At 31.4% G+C, this 18,500-nt stretch overlaps 2 protein-coding genes across 3 annotated transcripts; both read left to right on the top strand.

The window, feature by feature from the left end:
- Window positions 1–8,136: 8,136 nt before the first annotated feature.
- On the top strand, window positions 8,137–12,688 carry LOC113858699 (apoptosis-inducing factor homolog A-like). Of its 2 annotated transcripts, none has more exons than XM_027491434.1 (4): window positions 8,137–8,266; window positions 8,749–9,005; window positions 9,712–10,163; window positions 10,585–12,688. In XM_027491434.1, the coding sequence occupies exons 1-4, from the start codon at window positions 8,160–8,162 to the stop codon at window positions 10,855–10,857; spliced, it is 1,089 nt and encodes a 362-aa protein (XP_027347235.1). In that variant the 5' UTR covers window positions 8,137–8,159; the 3' UTR covers window positions 10,858–12,688. The 2 variants fall into 2 exon arrangements, with proteins under 2 accessions (XP_027347235.1, XP_027347234.1); XM_027491433.1 differs by having other exon boundaries at window positions 9,676–10,163.
- A 690-nt stretch (window positions 12,689–13,378) lies between these two features.
- Window positions 13,379–16,477, top strand: LOC113858485 (apoptosis-inducing factor homolog B-like). The gene is made up of 4 exons (XM_027491167.1): window positions 13,379–13,659; window positions 14,189–14,445; window positions 14,907–15,358; window positions 15,962–16,477. Exons 1-4 carry the CDS (start codon window positions 13,562–13,564, stop codon window positions 16,235–16,237), a joined length of 1,083 nt encoding a protein of 360 aa, XP_027346968.1. The 5' UTR covers window positions 13,379–13,561; the 3' UTR covers window positions 16,238–16,477.
- Window positions 16,478–18,500: the final 2,023 nt, after the last annotated feature.

The raw sequence follows: 18,500 nt of genomic DNA, 5'->3' as shown, positions 1-18,500 counted from the left end.
AATAAAAAGCAAAAATATACTTATATAAAGTTAAGACGGATGCAATTTTGTGGATTCAAATACCAATCAGCTAACAAAATAGCTTCTCTCTTACTAACAAGTGATAGTCATTTTCAGGACCTCAGAATAATAGAATCTAGAACTTCCCTCTCATCCAAAATACCATTAAAAAATACAATTATATTTCTATGTAACCACAAATACCACATTGTAGTTAGCCAAAGAATTAATAAGTATATCCCTTCTCTTTTACTACAGCCAACACTAATCCAAAAAAGCAAGTGAGTCAATATATCAGGACTAAATCCAAGGTGGGTGGCAAGTTAAAGGTGGGTGGCAAGTTAATAATATGACAGTAAGAAAAAGGCATGGCTTTATTTTATGTGCCATCTTATTAATTTAGGTTTAGCAACTTTAACATAGAAAAATGTTAATACTAATTTTAAATAATAAAATTTTATAAAAAATATAATAATATAATTAATTTTAAAATGAAAATTATTATTTTTAAACATATAAAGTTAATTTAAATAGTTGATATTAACCAAATGATTAAGGTTAATTATATAACCTTGTGATTTGATAACACCGGCAATTAACGAAATGAGCGTGAATTTGAGTAGTCGACGTTTATTTACCATACAAACTTCACATTCATTTGGCACATAATTAGTATACATTTTAGTTAGGCTATCTCAAATCTAATTACGTATAAATAGTGTTATTTGCTAATTAAAGCCCACAATTAACATTCTATTCTTGAATCTTTGCCCACACTTTCCTTTTATTATATTCTTTTTGCTTGTGACAATGACAAACAACCAATCTATACCCGAACCACTTTCTTTACATATGTGTGTGTAAAGGTCGAGTGATTATGCTTTTACACTCTAAAAGAATGTCACACCCACTATTCATTGTGTGTACATGTATACATATATTATAGATATTTTTATTATAAAAAATCATATAAAATTTGATTAGATTATTATAAGTGATAAATTTCTTCGTCTGAATATTTAGTAAAATTATATTTAAATATAAATAATTAAATAATAATTATCTGATTATATATTTATAAATATTCAATTTATTAAAATTTGACATGTACGTGATTAATAAATCATATAATCTAAATTTTACATATATTAGTAAATCTCAAGGGATATGATAATAATACTCCTTTTCGTCCATAAGAAGCTAAAATGGCTACTTTTTAACAAATTATTGGAGGACAGTTTGATGACTATTCCGAAGAAAAGCCAAAAGCACAAAGACACGTGAAAATAATATGAACGTATCGAGTTGAAATTTGAAAACAATACGTAGGACAAGCTAGCAGCGAAAAGATGTAGATGCACATGTTCATGCTGCATCCACACTCATTATCAAAATAGCTTATTTTTGGACAAGTTAAATTGTGAAAGAAAGAAAGTAATTACTCTTTTGCTCACTCTCAATGTAATAGATTGAAGAAGAAATTTAAGAATATTATTATCTTGAATGAATATAATTAGAAATTTTAAGCCTTAATTTATACAATTGTCTTTAATTATATTTCTCTTCAAAAATTCACTGTTATTTAACGAATAACTGAATTAATCAGTTTTTTTGACTAAGTCAACCTTAAAACTAACAATTACAATAATACCCCTTATATTTTGGTGGTAAAGATATTTGTAGGACTTCAAACAAATAGGAACATCACTAGTTAAAGAGATCTTATGGTTATATTATTTTTTTTTTGGAGGTAATGTAGTTAGCTCAAGAAATAGGTGCTGGTACTGCTTCAAAAGAGAATCAAGTTGGAGTTGTTGATTAGAAGCTAAACATGCACAATTATCATCTACCTTGAGGTTGAAGCAATTAAACTCTTGAATTGCAAAAAAACATAGTTTGAGCTTGAATTATTCTTAAATTTCCTATTGCTTGCACTCCATTGGCAGTATGTTACTCACCTTGTAATATAACTCACCTTGTAATATAACTGTATTGCCCTTATGCTGAAACTGCATTGTAAGCTTTGCACAATTCCAACAGATTTTCCCAAGTGTCATAAACCACTGCATGCCTAATATAATACCAAAAGAGCTACTAGGTAGAACTAAAAAAGCTGCCATGAACACATGAGAATTAAATTTCCAAGATACTTGTGGACATCTTCTGTTGATTATAAGTTGCTTATCTGAGGCCACTGTCACTGGAAAATCTCTGATAAAGCAAGTCTTCAACCCTAGAGATTTCATCCATTTTTCACTGATGAAATTATGGGTATTGCCGATGTCCATTAAAAAAGGCACTTGTTGTCTTTTAATCAGTCTCTTTAATTGTGACCGGGTTTGCCATAATTGTAGCAGGTTATACCTGATCTGGGCTTTTAGGAATATTGCTGGAGATGATATTTTCTTCAGGTTTCTTAGGAGGTTTTCTATTGAACTTCCTTTTGTAAGGAGTTTTGTAGGTTTCAACAGTCTCTTTCTTATAATTATGTTTTTTCTTTTTAATGGAACTAGAGGGGAGACCAAATTGCTCGCAGAAGGACCCTAAATCTTTTTTGTTTAAGGCTCTTTCTTTGGCAAGTTGTTTATGGAGTTTATCTTCTTGACAAACTTTCATGACATTCTTGACAATAATAGCAATGAGTTGACTATAGCTAAAACTGTCATAAGGAATTTCTCCATTAACAGAATGATTTCAGAGCTTACTTCTAATAAGGTTTCCAAAAGATTTAGGTAGCCCATCAATGAATTTTTCTTTCCAGAAGGGTTGGTTACAATCTTCTCTAGTGTAAACTCTAGACATGAAAGTATCTTTATATAATTTGTACTGATCTAAGTCATGACACTTGAGATTAGATAACAATTCTCCATATCTTTCTCTCTATAAAGAAGGATCTCCAAGAAAATGTTGAGAAATACAATATAATAAAGTATATACTGCATCAGAGAGTTGTTCATCATTATCGACAATATTTTTTCCTTTGTCATCAATTTTAACTGCAGAAAGAATATTTTCTCTATCAGTTTCAGTGAGATAATTATCCCACCAACCCTTAAGTTGACCCATAAAACTAGCTACAAGAATATAAACAATGGTTTCTTCATCATAGTTATTATTAGTGAAGTAACCCATTGCTACAACAGCCATGTGTTGGAGTTTAGAGATTATATTATACTCAGAAAGACCATCAATATTCTACATATAGATTTCATTAGAATTAAAACTTTGAATGAGATAATCAAGACTTTCTTCTAAAACTAAATCTGGAGCAGTAGCTCTATTATAATAAAGTTTGGAAGGGTTTTTTCAATTTTTACTGTTGGTATAAACTGGATTGATAGCCAAGACAGAATTTGTTTCAGAATCTTGTTCTGAATTAGCTTTAAAAATAGTATTGACAGTTTTGGTAAAAGATCTAGTCTTAATTCTAGCGCTAGATTCTTCAGAGGTCTGAGGTGTATCAGGGACAGTAGTAAGCATACTATTAATCTTACTGATAAGCTCATTTTTATTGTCCTCAAGAGCTTTAGATTTTTCTCTTTACCTAAGCTCTAAGATTTTCTGTTTAACTTTGACATTTTTCTTGAAAGGTTTGAAGAGAGGTTTTTTTAAAGGAGTCTGCGAAGAAGATAATGTTTCTTCTTCTTTAGGTTTAGTAAAACTAGCAGAGATTTTATTTCCTAACACCTGCAAGTATTTATTGGTATAATGGGCCTATTCCATTAGACCTTGGATATCACTAGGAGTAATAGACTCATAAGGATTTTTAGTTTTGAAAGGGGTAGCAATAACATGATTACCATTTTTGTTTTTAAGATTTGACAACTAATATTGAGTTGAAGGTGGCAAGTCACTATGGACTATTTGTCCATTTTAATCTGCCAAGAAATGACATTAGCAGAGGAAATAGTAACAACATCCTCTTGCCAGGGATAATTAATATTATTTTGAATGGTGTAAGCATGAAACCAATAAAAAAATAGAATATTTTGTTTAACTTTTTTGAGAAATTTATAAAACTTCTCTTGGATATCAGATCTATCTTTTCTCTTGTAATTATGAAAGAATCACTCTCTTTGAGGTTTCCAATCCTCAGAATAGAAATATTTTCTAAGAGATTCCTTATCTATAATGAATTTATGAGACAATATCATAAGACTTATTAAGGGAGGAATAAGTTGGAGATTGGATACTCTGATTTTCTTCTTCTTCTTTGTCAATAGATTGATAAATATTTCTAGGAATTCTAGAAGAAGTCTTTAAACCTTGTAAGTTTATGGAAGGATCATGATTAATAGACCTGAGAATTTTAGATCTAAACGTTTGAGATCTGGAAGAGAAAGATCTCCTCACAGAAACAAAATCAGATCGATTGCTGTAAGTATCAATCCTAGAGGAAAAAAAGTTTCTACTATCAAAAGTTATTTCGACCTTCCCAGAATTAGACTGAGAAATGTCCTGGATTTGAGGAGCAGATTTAGGAATGCAAGGTGCAGCCTTATCCATAACCTACTTCTCAGGAAGAGTAACCTTGTCCCATTTGGTGATTCTTGGTAAAGAGACGTTAGCCTTTGTCATATCAATAATAAACAAAGTAGTCTCATTTTTCTGTGATTTAAGGAGGACTCTGGAAGCACATGAATTCATGACTTTGTATTGAATCCTATAGATTAGAACTACGAGAATAGATCCCTCTTTCATGTTTAAACCATGAAAGCAAATATTGAGAAAAAGAGAGTCTAGGATGTGAACATCCATAAGACTTACCGTTTTGTTAGAAAAACAGTTGAAATAAATTAGTCCTTGACCTAGACTGGTTTCAACTATTCCTATGAGAGAATCTTCAAATTTGTTGTGTCTAACGTCTCTAAGACACATTAAGATGATAACATCTATACCCATATCTATCAAAGGTTTGATAGCTACTTGGACACATCCTATATGAATATATTTATATTTTCTTTTATGGTCATTAATGGAGGATTTAGACAAGAGATAAAATTCTTCTTCTATGTCTTTTCTTAAAGGGATATTGTTTTCAACAGTTTTAATTATGTAATTAGAGCTGTTTTTCTTGGAATGTTCTTCAGGAACGTATAAAGTATCCTGAGGGATTTCTGGAATAGTTCAGTCATCCATACTTTGATTGATCTCTTCGAAACGAACTTCTTCGTCAAAGAGATTGTGTTTGGATATAATTTCAAGAGATTGTTTCTCCTGGTCATTGGAGAGTGTGTTTTTAGTAAGAGAGGATGAGGAGGAGCTAGAATGAGTGAAGGAGATGAGACATTATAAAATAAATCTAGTTCATTACCTTCATTTGGTTCCATAGAAATATATCAATTAATCATTTATAATTTTCTCAACTAGATCTGGTTATTTGTAGTATTTTTTTTTTACAAAAACATAAATTCTTTTACTATAGTTACCAGCTTCTTATGTTCTTAATTTCTTTTGAATACAGTATCGACAAATCAGCTTTACTGCCCTTCATCCACACGGGTCTTACTGCTGCAGCTCCATTCAAAAGAAATAAAAACTGTTGTACTTCCAGTAAAAGTATTTCATGAAATAAAGAACTATACAAAAACAGAAAAGTAACAATAACAGAATAGTAACATAAAATCCAGATCTAGAAGATTAAATTATAAATAATCAACAATTATATTCCTACTTCTCCATCAGGCTCTGATACCACATATATATATAGGGACATTATTATTTTATACCAGTGTAAGTTTGAAAACTCTTACTCCCAATCTAAACTTTTCATTTAATTTAAATCTAACGGGTTATAATTTATTACTTTACTGGTCGCTAAATTTAAATTAAATAAAAAATTCAGATTAAGTGTAAGAGTTTTTAAATTTACAATGTTGTAAAAAAATCTTTTCTCGTGTATATATATATATATATATATATATATATATAAGTTATTTTATGTGAAAGCAATGATACTCTGTCCATCGTGATGCAGATATAATGGCGCCTCATCATTATTGATTTCAAGCTGAGCTCTTTAATTTCTTTCACGTGTCATACCTGTCATTTTAAAATGCATCTCTTGTGTTTGTGTTATTTTCCTTAGAAAGTCATCTGAAGGAAAAATCTTTTTGGAGGGAACGATGAGTTGGAACATCTTCATTGTGTCGGATTAGTAAAGTGTTACATGTGTTTTTTTTATGAGGTGAAGAGTCACTTGCTAAAAATATTATTTTATAATATTAAAAAATTAAGAGGTGTATTAGTAAGTCGTCTTCTCTTGTCTCAAATCAATCAGATAAGAAAAATACTATGTACTATACAAGTATTAAAGTTTGCTTCTTTTATTTCTTTTTCATTTTTGTGTGATCAATTTTTTTATGTTGGGAGAAAATTTTCACAGTGAAAGAGATGATAAACAGTTCGACTTTTTATTTTTAAAGGTGAACTCGGTTATTTAACGTGTTGACTCATTGTTTTACTGGTTAATGACAGTTAAAGTTAAAGATTGATGAACGCATACAAATTTGGGAACAAAACTAGTCTTGAAAGATTCGAGTGTGGTATTTGTAGTAATTGGGCTTCGGGTTGGAATGCTTAAGGCCTTGAAGGCTTCCTTGACCCAAAAATAGCAGAGTTTGAGCTTTGGAAAACCAACATTATTTCTATTTCAGAATGGTTACAAAGTTTATCCTGCAAGACGGCAAAAGGTTTTTGTGAAAGAAGAGAAAATTGTTTTAAAGTCTTCCATGCTGTTATCAACACAAAAAAGCTCCTTCTAATGATAAAAATTAATGGCCCAGTTGGAATAATTTAAAACTTGATTAAACTTGAATAATTTAGAAAATACACAGGAATTGATTAGTCCAAATGATCAGGTCTGACCCAAAAATTCAGCACTATTTTTAGACTTTAAACTAAAAAGATACAAGTTATTAACACAAATAAAGCCTGCAGAATGAACCAGAAAAGAAGAAGCAAAATCTACGGTTTTGTTAACATACATTGGTGCTAATTTTTGCATGAGAAATGTTTCTTGCATGTAAACATTTTTCACAAACTTTAAAGACATGTCATCAAATTAATTTAACCACTTAACTATTTATGTTAAACCACAAATTTAAATAGTGGGAATTTATGTCTAGTTTACACTAAGCTTACTGGTTAAGTATGTGCTGTAAGTTAGCATATGTGTTCAAATAATCAAATAACTATCGTCAGCTCTAGAAGTAATTGACTGACTCATTAAGTAATTAAATCGTCAATTCTTAATTGAAAGCATTTGTGAGCAGTCTGTTTTTAAATTGCTCATGTGAAAAATAGCCTTTTTTGGGTGTAAATAACAAGTCTTCTTTACTTATTTAGGTTTTTTAAAATCATTTTTGTTGTTTTTTAAATAAATATTAAAAATAAAAGCAAAATCATATAGTAATTTTATGTTATTAATAAAAGTAAACCAAAAATACCTTCAAAAATTATAATTAACATGACAGTTGTACAAAACAAATGTTTACCGAATTCATATGTTTTTAATAAATTCTAAAAATCAAAATATTTAATGAATTATATTTTAATAATCATCGTTAAAAAAATATTATAGATATAAATAAAAAACAAATCAAAATATTATAACATTATAATTTACCTCTATATATTAATATGATTTTTTTTTCATTCTTAAACATGGATGTTTCTAAGATGTATTATTCTCTCTTTAATACGTAGTACATCTTCTTTTACATTAAAAATTTAAATTTTTTGGTTCAAACATAATTTTGATTTATTTTTTTACTTTTAAAATATTAAATTTTTTATTTAATACACTTAATAGAATTTTTAATTAATATTTAAAATATTTTTTAAAGTTATTAAATTAAAAAAATTATATAGTATATTTTTTAAAAATACTTTAAATTTAATAATATCAATTTACGGTGTGTAAAATGTTGAGTAATTTTATTAAGAATTAAAAAAAAAAACTTTTGACTCAAATAATCTTTTTTTATTCAAATAGAAAAGCAAGCATCATGGGCGTTGTCCCGCGGTTCTGCCAGCCAATTCAAGTATCCAACTATGCCCCAACTGTGTTTGATATTATTATTTCTTTTAAATAAACAAATAATATAACAATTGCAATAGAAACTGTGTTCTGCAAACAAAGGAAGCGAAGAATCGCAATGGAAAAGCAAGATGGGAAGAGAGTGGTGATTCTAGGAGGTGGTGTCGCCGGTTCCATCCTCGCTAAATCTCTTCAATTCCATGCCCATGTCACCCTCATTGATCCGTAAATTCAATTTTCTTCTCTATTCCTATAGCTAGGGTTGTTTTTTTTTCTTTTTTCATGTTTAATTATTCAAACCAGAAATTTTTAATTCGAAATTTTCTAATTTCAGCGCCTATTTCTTTGTATTTAATCGTTAAGGTTAATGGGTTGAAGATGCTTTTTTTTTTTTAAAAAAAATAATTCTGTTGCAGTTCGCTGCATCATCGTTAGTTGGTAAAGAGAACGATAAAGGCATAGTGGCATTTTATATTTACCCTTGTTTATTTTTAGAATCTTTGTCGCTTTTGGAACTTCCTAAGTTTTGAAGTTTTAATTTTGAGGTTGATGAGTGTGGTTTTGAAAGTGTTTGCTGTTGGGAATTATGTTGGGGGGTTGAAGTGGCATTGACATCGAAGTATTTAACTTTTCATGCACATGGTTGTTGTTGTTGTCAACATGTCATTGTGTGTTTTTTTCTCCTGATTGAGGGCAATTGAATGCAGGAAGGAATATTTTGAGATTTCATGGGCAAGTTTGAGGGCAATGGTTGAGCCATCCTTTGCAGAGAGGTCGGTGATCAACCATAGAGATTACCTTACCAATGGCAACATTGTTGTGTCCAGTGCCGTCAATGTGACCGAAACCGAAGTGTTGACGGCTGATGGTCATCGGATTGAGTATGACTATCTTGTTATTGCCACTGGCCATGCCGATCATGTCCCCAAAACTAGGAGTGAAAGACTTAATCAGTTCAAAGAAGGTGAGTTTGAATATCTTGAGCTAGACGGGGAACACAAATAATATGAATTTAAACCGATGAAGAATATTTAGCAATAAGTTAGAGCCTAAATGTGTTAAGATTGCATTTTTAGTGTTTCTGATATCATCGTTGCTATGCTATTCTTTGAAGAGAGTGGGTTACTGCTATTGGATTCATTTAGGCCTGTTTATTACGGTTTGCTGCATGCTCTTTCTTGCATGTAGAGAAATGATAACAATATACTTTCTAGTATACCCTTTCCAACACACTTTTTACAATTGGTTTAAATTTATGCAAGACTCACTAAATTAGGTAAAATCCACTCCTTATTTAGTGAGCCCTACTCATAATTTGATAGGAACTCTTGATAAATTTCAATGAATGATTAAAATTGTGTTGGAAAGAGAATGTAGCTGCGTGTTTTACTAGCATTCCTTGAAAAACGAAAAGACCATGGGGCTTTGGTATGACCATGGAAGTATAAGAAGACAAAACTGATTGAGTTCTGAGTTTTTTGGTTGTGATTGGACTTGTTTAGAACTGTCTGGGATTATTTTGCAGTATTATTTTCTTTTCAATTGAACCTTGTGTTGGTTGACATTACTCATTTTAGCATAATGTTTAGGAAACATTTTTCAAGAATAGGTTCAACCATGTGATGAATTGTCAGTTGGTACATGGGTTATGAAGTTCATTTTCTCTGCAGAAAATCAAAAGATAAAATCTGCCAGTTCCATTTTGATTGTTGGAGGAGGCCCCACTGGCGTGGAACTTGCTGGAGAGATAGCCGTTGATTTTCCAAATAAGAAGATTACCCTAGTGCACAAAGGATCAAGGTTACTGGAATTCATTGGGGCAAAAGCTGCTGATAAGACTCTAAAATGGTTGACATCAAGGAATGTCACAGTAAAACTAGAGCAATCAGTTGACTTAAACGCTGCCACAGATGGACGGAAGATATATCAAACTTCACACGGAGAGACCATTGAGGCAGATTGTTATTTCTTATGCATAGGGAAACCGCTTTCTTCAGCATGGCTTAAGGAAACTGTGTTGAAGAATGACTTGGATGTTCAGGGAAGGATTAAGGTGGATGACCGTCTGAGAGTCAAGGGTCGGAGCAACATTTTTGCAATTGGAGATATTACAGATATTCCAGTAAGTGTTGCCATCAGTAACTTTTATTCTGCTTTTCATGGTCATAGTACATGCCATTCAGTTGATGTTCTGTCCATTTCTCTTGAACTAGACTGAGAGATCATGCTTTGTTGCCTTGGCTTTTGCCAGAATTGAGTTTCTACTTAGTGATAATGAAAATATTGATGCAAAATGAATGACAATATTGCTTGTACTCATTGCTACTAAATAGGAATAATTAACTCAGCTTTGTCGACAAATTATAGCAAGCTCATGAAACTAGTATTCCTCCAATTCTATTTGAGATATTTACCTCATTTCATTGCTACTGAAGGCTTTATTGCCTGTCCATATTTTTCATTATTGTTCTTGAGAATCTGGCATTTTAATCACTTTGCAAGCCACCTGATTGGAGGTTTTTTTATGGAAATCCGTACAACAGGAACTCAAGCAAGGGTTTTTGGCACAGCAGCAGGCTGCAGTGGTTGTGAATAACTTGAAGGTGATGATAGAGGGAGGAAGAGAATGTAGGATGGAATCTTACAAACCACATTCAGCAATGGCAGTAGTTTCACTTGGTAGGAAAGATGCAGTGGCACAGCTTCCATTCGTCACACTCGTTGGAAGAGTTCCTGGCTTCATCAAGTCTGGAGATTTGTTTGTTGGTAAAACAAGAAAGCAAATGGGACTCGACCCTCATCCTATACAAGCTTGACTCGACATCGTGCATGATGTGTATAAAAAATCAATCTGTTTCATAGTTTATGTACATTATTGGTATATTGGTGCCTTTTTTCAGTTGGTTCTTTCCTAAAAAGAATTTATTTGCACCATATGTAAATTATCCATATGCTGATAAGTGGTGGTGTTTCTTGAGATGTAACTGTGTGAGAAGCAGAAGCAGAAGCAGGATGCAGATGTTAGCATTGACATATGTGGTTTCATAAAATTGATTGGATGCTTGGTTTCCTTGGAAAATGTTTGACATACTACATGCCTCTCTTACATATCTAAATTTTCTTTTCTGCACCATTTAGACGGAGATCTAGTCACTTTTGTCCCTTCTTCCCTGTTCCTGTTACCAACCTAACCTTACCAAACGCAAGACAGTTGATGGGTATGTATCCATTCCATGTACTTGAGAGACTGCATTTTATTTAACATGTTGATTGATGACTTCACTGGCGTAGGGGATTGTGCGTGCTGTATTGAATTATAATATTTTAGAAAAAGTGTATTGAATAACAGGTTGTAATATTAAAAGCATGTATAATTTTTCTATTGATAATTATGGTAATGACTAAACATAAATAGATCAAAACAAGTGAAAGGGAAACATTGACATTGTTTCTTCAAGTATGTGCTTGCTCTGATTAATTGACTATCAGCAATAAACTTAAATATTATATTCTACTTTTACTCCTGGTTAAAAATTATACAGAGAAAGAAGGAAAGTTCGTTTCCTACGAGGTGCAAACGTATCTGCTTCAGCAATCCTACACAGAACAAGCACACCCAAAACCAAATCTGAGTTATTTTATCTTGTCATATTAGGAACTTGCATCATCACCTAGTCTTCTATCTTCCTAGAGAAACTTGTCATGTTCACTTTGCTAAAGTGTGCATTTCAAGTTGAGAGATAGATAGGCCAAGAGACCGTTAAAAATAACTTGGATTTTCGCAATTCTTGTTTCATGACAGAACATGACAATATTCTTTTGATTCATGTAACGTTTCTCCTAAGTAGGAAAAGGTTTGGGGCTTTGCTTGTTGGTACATATAGTATTTAAAAAAAAATTAGACTCAGCATGTATTAGAAATGAGATTGGAGATGGCTGCAACACAGAAGGATCCTAGCTGGTTATTTCAAACTATTTCACCCCTTTTAAATTTCATCAGTAGTTTCAAAGTGAATATCAGTTTGAAGATCAATGGTTTTAGATTTTAAATTATGGTGGGATAACTGAGAAGAAAGAAGGATCAAGAAAGCCACTTGCCAAGAAATTAAAAGTGAAAATGTATCACTCACTCCAACTACCCAACCCACCATAACAAGTCTTCTATCCAATTAGCCAAGCCTTGCATGAGGTAACTTGTAACAGTAACTGTCCATGTTGAGAGGGTATAAATCTTGTGCAGGATAGTACTTGTAATCAAGAATGATTTTTATCAAATACTAAATTAAAACAATCGGCTTAAAGACTAAAAATTTGCCAAAATAATTATAAAGCTGAATGTTAAAAAATAAGAATAATTGCCAGTCTAAGTCTAGAAGAATCTGGAAACTTTCCCAAAAGCAAACGCTAGAAGTCTAAAATTAAAACATAGTGGCATTACTTTGCCCAGACGAAACTAAGAGAACATCCAACACATTCAAGATGACCCTGAAACTTTTGGTATTTGATTTCATCAAAGAAACAGATTTTCAGAAGAGAAATGTAAAGGAAGGAAAGAGAACAAAACTACAGCTTTAGGCAACTAAGCTGAGTTCTGTAGTCATTAGTTCTCCTTAAGTATTTATATTGTAAGTTCAAGAAGAAAAATACATTGACCTAAAAAAAAGAAAAAGAAAAAGAAAAAATACCATATACAGTAAAAATGAAAAATTAGGAGACGCAAGTGGATAAGAATCCCAAGCCCAACCCATCTAGATGCAAGAGAAAAGTCAACTTTCACCCAATTAGTCACAAGCTGATGAACGTAATGAATAATATAACCGTATCTCTTTTTTTGGGTGGGTACGATAATAACCTTATCGTAAACTAAAAGGATAAGACTAAATCAAAGGCTTATTTTTTTAATTTTCTATTAGAATATCACAGCTAGGAAACGGTCATTGAATGAAAGAAATTCTACTGTACTAGGAAGGTCCTAGAAATTTGACGTCAGCATTCGATCACTATGCGCTAACTCTAATTCAGTGCAATGCCTCCAACTCAGCGACACCTTTCAAAGAAAAAAAAATGAAATAAAATAAAAGCAAAATCTTCTATTATAATATTATTTTTAGCCATTATATTTGAATAATTTCCTCTAAGAATTTTAAGCTAGCAAGCTACATCTAATGCTGGCGGGCACATGTACCCTTTTAAGATGCCACCATCATGATTCCCCAATACTATATTATGGGGTCCTTTTATTTATTTCAATAATATTTTCCTTAAGAAATTGGACGTGGAGAAGTTGTAACACCCCTTTCAGATTATGACTAAGGTGGTGGCAAGTTGACCGAAGTTACCATTTGGCTTGGGTCGTTTTTATGTCCAAATTCAAAATTTGACGTTCCACTTTGATGATACATGCAATGACGCAACGACTTCTATTTATGTTGTTGCCTTATCTCGTTGTGAGAACATAACAATCATTACAAAGCTAGCTTCAAACTCTTATCAAAGGTGAACGAATTACAAGCATAAAACATGGTGGAGAAGAAAGTGGTCATCGTAGGAGGTGGTGTCGCCGGTGCTGTCCTTGCAAAAAATTTGCAAAATCAGGCCAACGTCACCCTTATTGATCCGTGAGCTCTCTCTTTGTATATACCATGATCTCTCTGTAGTTCAATTCTTGCCCTTTTCTATGTTTAATTGAATTTTAAATGATGCGTACATGTATTTATGGTTCGTTTCAAACAACATTTGGATAAATAACTCAAATATTTGTCACTCGAGTTTTATTTCATTAGCTTAATTGTAAAATTTACTTAAATAAGTTAAAAAGTTTATTTGAATAAATTTTACCTTGAAGCTTATTAAAAAATATTACTTCTTTGTTTTTTATAAAAAATAAGTATAGATTATTTTTATTTTTTATAAAAAGAACCATAGGAAATAGGACTTTTTTGCTTCAAATAAACTTAAAGCCTTTTCAATTTCAAATGCCTCCAAAATTTGAGAGTAGTAGGCTTTATCATCTTTCAATTTCATGAAGAGTGATAATTTGTTTAGGAGATACTTGATGACCTATTACTGATGTATGAGTGAGTCGGTGCATACATAGAAGAACTTTTTATGGACATGGTTGCACTGATTGACACTTAATGAACACAGGAAAGAATATTTTGAGATTCCATGGGCAAGCTTGAGGGGATTGGTTGAGCCATCCTTCGCTGAAAGGATAGTGATCAACCATAGAGAGTACTTCAAAAAAGGTGACCTTGTTATATCAAGTGCTGTCAACATAACTGAAACTGAAGTCTTCACTGCAGATGGTAGTCAGATTCCCTACGACTACCTTGTTATTGCCACCGGCCACACAGAACATATACCAAAAACCAGGAGTGAAAGACTTGACCAATACAAAGGAGGTAAATATTTGAAGTTGAGGATAATTAACTCTTCAAAGTCTTTATTATTGAGAGGTGGAAAAATGAAATCGAAGAAAGAAATATCTAAATCCAAACTAATGAACTCTAGATGGTGGTTTGGGAGGTTTGAATATAATAGTCCTAAGCTCTTGGTTACAAGAGGTTGGTAGTGTATTTTTAGTCAAAGTTTCACCATATAATAAATTGCTATGGCCTGTTGTGAATAATGTTATGTGAATGATTTTCAATGTGTCCGTTGAGAAGGAAGAGAAACGAGAGACATAAGATGAATCGCTTAAACTACCCGATAAAATATATATTTATGATAGAAATCAGTAGTACACAAATTAAATATAAGAATATTCAATTACTTAATTACTGTAATTATAAAGATGTAACCTTCCTTATTTTACAGCATTACTATAATTATATATTTCTAATAGTGTCTATTTCACTGGCAGAAAATACAAAGATAAAGTCTGCAGGTTCAATTTTGATTGTTGGGGGAGGTCCAACTGGTGTTGAGCTTGCAGCAGAAATTGCTGTTGATTTTCCTGATAAGAAGGTCACTATAGTGCATAAAGGATCAAGGTTGTTGGAATATATTGGGCCAAAAGCTTCAAGGAAGACTTTGAAGTGGCTTAAATCAAAGAAAGTTGACGTGAAACTAGAGCAATCGGTTGAGTTGAACTCCACTAATGAAGAAAATCGGACATATCAAACTTCACTTGGTGACACTATAGAAGCAGATGCTTATTTTCTATGCATAGGGAAACCACTTGGTTCAGCATGGCTTAGAGAGACATTTTTAAAGGATGACTTGAATGCTGATGGAAGGATCGAGGTTGATGAACACTTGAGAGTGAAGGGTAGGAGCAACATTTTTGCAATTGGAGATATTACAGATGTTCAAGTAAGTGCTAACCAAACCAAAACCAACCCATTTTGGCTTTTCCTAGGATAATAATATATATTTCTACCTAATCATATCATTTATGACAAATTCAACAAGTTACCCTGCCTTAGTTTTCCCTCCACATCCTATCATATGCACATGTGCTGCAGTCAACAGTTGTTAACTGGGTATCAACTAGGCTAATGAATCATGCTATGTGATTTTTCTGACTAATGAAAGGAGAGGCTTGCAAACAATAAGAAGTTTTGTATCAATTTGCTAATAAACAAGCCTAACATCTTAGCTAACATGATTGAAGCAAATCCATTAATTTCTCACTAATTCTATTTGGCATATTCATATTGCATCACATCATTGAATTTCTTGTGCCCTGAAGGGTTTTGGGTTGTGGTTTCACAGCATTTTTTTATTTGACTGTATTTATATTACAATGTCAATGCGTACATAATCTCTAGTAGATTTCTATAATTGTGCTAATCTGCTAACTGTATGAGGATCTTTGATATGTAACTAAATTGGTTCTATGCATTAAACATGTAACATTTTATAAGTCTCTGTGCAAGCAATCCTGAATTGGTTGATGTGAAATTTTTGCTATAGGAAATCAAACAAGGGGTGTACGCACAAGGTCATGCTCAATTGGTTGCCAAAAACCTGAAGCTGTTGATAGAGGGAGGAGGCAAAGAGCGTAAATTGGGAACATACAAGGCACAACCACCAATATCTATTGTTTCACTGGGAAGGAAACATGGGGTTGCACAATTCCCATTCATGACGATCATTGGAAGGTTTCCTGGCATGATCAAATCAGGGGATTTATTTGTGGGGAAAACGAGAAAGGAATTAGGACTCGAACCTAATGTTAAAAAATCTTAATTTCACAGTGGTGTGGTGTGTATATAGGATGTAAACTCTTTTTGTTTAGTCATTGTTGTGCATGTGTAAGTTGATTATGTGTTTTCTTTCATTTTGTTTTCAAGGAATTCCAATGTATCTGTAATATTTATTAATGATGTTGATGTTGTCAGTGTTGTCTCGAGGTAGTATAATTTATATGGGATTGGAGCAGAAAGCGGCATATTAATATACAAGTGTTACAATGCATTTTTTGGATATTTACTTTGGTTTTTATAATTTCTTAAAATCTTCGCTTTACTCCTCATTTTGTTTTCTCCACGGTCAATTAAAATTTGGTAAAACAATAAAAAAAATTACTATAAATTGGACATTTGCTGACACTTTCCGGCTTTTGATTTTCTAGTAGGGGATGTTGGGAGAGGGCTTTTTTTTTTAAAAAAAACAAAGGGAAGGGAATCTTTTTAAAATTAATATAATTATATATTATTTATGATAAAAAGGAAATAATCAATATATTAAGTTTATGGTAATCTATCATTTCATATTTTTTTATTTTAAATTGTCTCATTGCAAAACTCCTTCTATTTCTTAAATATTATTCAAATTCCTTTGCATTTTATAAATACATCACAATTGAATTCCTTTATTGCAGAAAAAATTTGAAATTATTAAATATTTAAATGACAAACATTTTTAAATAACACTAGAGCAACATAAGAGAATAGCCAATAAAATAAACTATAGATTGATAACTCCAAAATAATATGAACTATTTTAAAATTATTGCAATAAAAAGTTCAATAAAAACATAATCCCTGTTATTTTAAGGATATGAATCCACAAATTTATTTATTATTAATTCTCTTATATTTTTCTAAAATTATGTTAAAACTTTTTATTATTTAAGTATTTGATAATTTCAAATTTTTACCATCGCTAAGCGATTCAATTACAAAGTATTTATAAAAAATAAAGAGTTTGTGGAACGTTTAAAAGAGATTGAAGAAACTTTGTATAATGAGAGTACTTCACTTAATTTTATACAAAAATTAAGATTTTGAGTTTAATTAATTTATAACATTAGATTTTGCAAAAGTTAAAAAAGACATAAAAAGTACATAATAGAAAGTGAGTGAAAATAATTTACTTAAATTATAGTATAATTTATTTATGAATAATTATGAAATTTCAAAGTTTTAAAAATAAGCAGGATTGATTTGACAACATATTTGGAGGAACTATGGGCCTTGGTGGATTCTCCAAAGTGATTAGGTGCGTTGGGCCTATTGCAATTTAGGTTGACCCATTTTCAGGCAAGCCCAATAATATCAACAAACAAGCCCAACACATAGTTGACTATCATCTTAGTTGTGCTTTTGTGTCTGCTTCTAATGCAGGAGCCTTCTGGCTTGTCATTTTTTTTGTAGTAACATTTTATTTTCTTTCATGAAAAATGTTAACATTGAGAGCATAAATGTAAACTATTTTTTTTTTATGAAAATTAATATTTTAAATGCTTAAAAGATTTTGTAAGAATTAATATTAATAAAATTGTTTTTAATTCATGTCAATAAGTTGCAAGAGTAGTTTAAACTGTTCATCGTATATTTGTTCCTACCTAGCTTACTATTGCATATGGATGCTTGTTGCTTAGGTGCTAACGCAGCTAGTCCCAGTCAGATTCTAAACAGGAAGGTATCTCACTGTTTTGGGCTTCCAATCCAATCCAAAACTTTTTTATGGGCCACCTTTATGGACCCAAAGCCATGGAACATACTAAGACCTGAAGAAATGGGCTTCCCTATCTGTATCGGGTTAGCAAAGTTCAAGCCTGAAGCCCCATAAATTTATTAAAAGTGCATGCTGAATTTGTGTGTTATATGCATTCACAACGCCTTTATATTTTGACGTAAGTTTAAATTTACAATTACAGACTTTAGAATTATCTTTGTTAATAACCTTAATGATTGGAGCATTGCATAGCTTAGAATCAAGTATAAATTGAGTCTTATATAAAATATGACATGCATTATAGTGTTCTATTCACAGTTTTTAGATTATTTTATAATTATAAAAATTATAAATAAATATGAATTTATTAAAAAATAATTTATTTTCAAAATAATGAAAATATTAAAATATAATGACTTCTATAATTTATCTATATTATATAATCTATTACTTTGTCTGGTTAAATATTATTTCATTGTTTTTTCTAATCTTTTTAATAATTGCTGAGTTACTATTTTAAATTACTATGACATTAAAGAATTTAATTTTA

The sequence above is a fragment of the Abrus precatorius genome, unplaced genomic scaffold (genome assembly GCF_003935025.1).
Source record: "Abrus precatorius isolate BTA unplaced genomic scaffold, Abrus_2018 Scaffold2, whole genome shotgun sequence".
Classification (NCBI taxonomy): Eukaryota; Viridiplantae; Streptophyta; class Magnoliopsida; order Fabales; family Fabaceae; genus Abrus; species Abrus precatorius.
Note: the sequence above shows the minus strand (reverse complement) of the source record. Positions and strands in the feature narration are given on the sequence as shown.

Excerpts from the sequence above, each read along its gene's own strand:
- LOC113858699 (XM_027491433.1), top strand. The coding sequence starts at position 8,160 with ATGGAAAAGCAAGATGGGAAGAGAGTGGTGATTCTAGGAGGTGGTGTC. Across the intron at positions 8,267-8,748 it reads CATGTCACCCTCATTGATCC|GAAGGAATATTTTGAGATTT; the intron begins GTAAATTCAATT and ends AATTGAATGCAG. Across the intron at positions 9,006-9,675 it reads ACTTAATCAGTTCAAAGAAG|TTGGTACATGGGTTATGAAG; the intron begins GTGAGTTTGAAT and ends ATGAATTGTCAG.
- LOC113858485 (XM_027491167.1), top strand. The coding sequence starts at position 13,562 with ATGGTGGAGAAGAAAGTGGTCATCGTAGGAGGTGGTGTCGCCGGTGCT. Across the intron at positions 14,446-14,906 it reads ACTTGACCAATACAAAGGAG|AAAATACAAAGATAAAGTCT; the intron begins GTAAATATTTGA and ends TTTCACTGGCAG. Across the intron at positions 15,359-15,961 it reads GAGATATTACAGATGTTCAA|GAAATCAAACAAGGGGTGTA; the intron begins GTAAGTGCTAAC and ends TTTTTGCTATAG.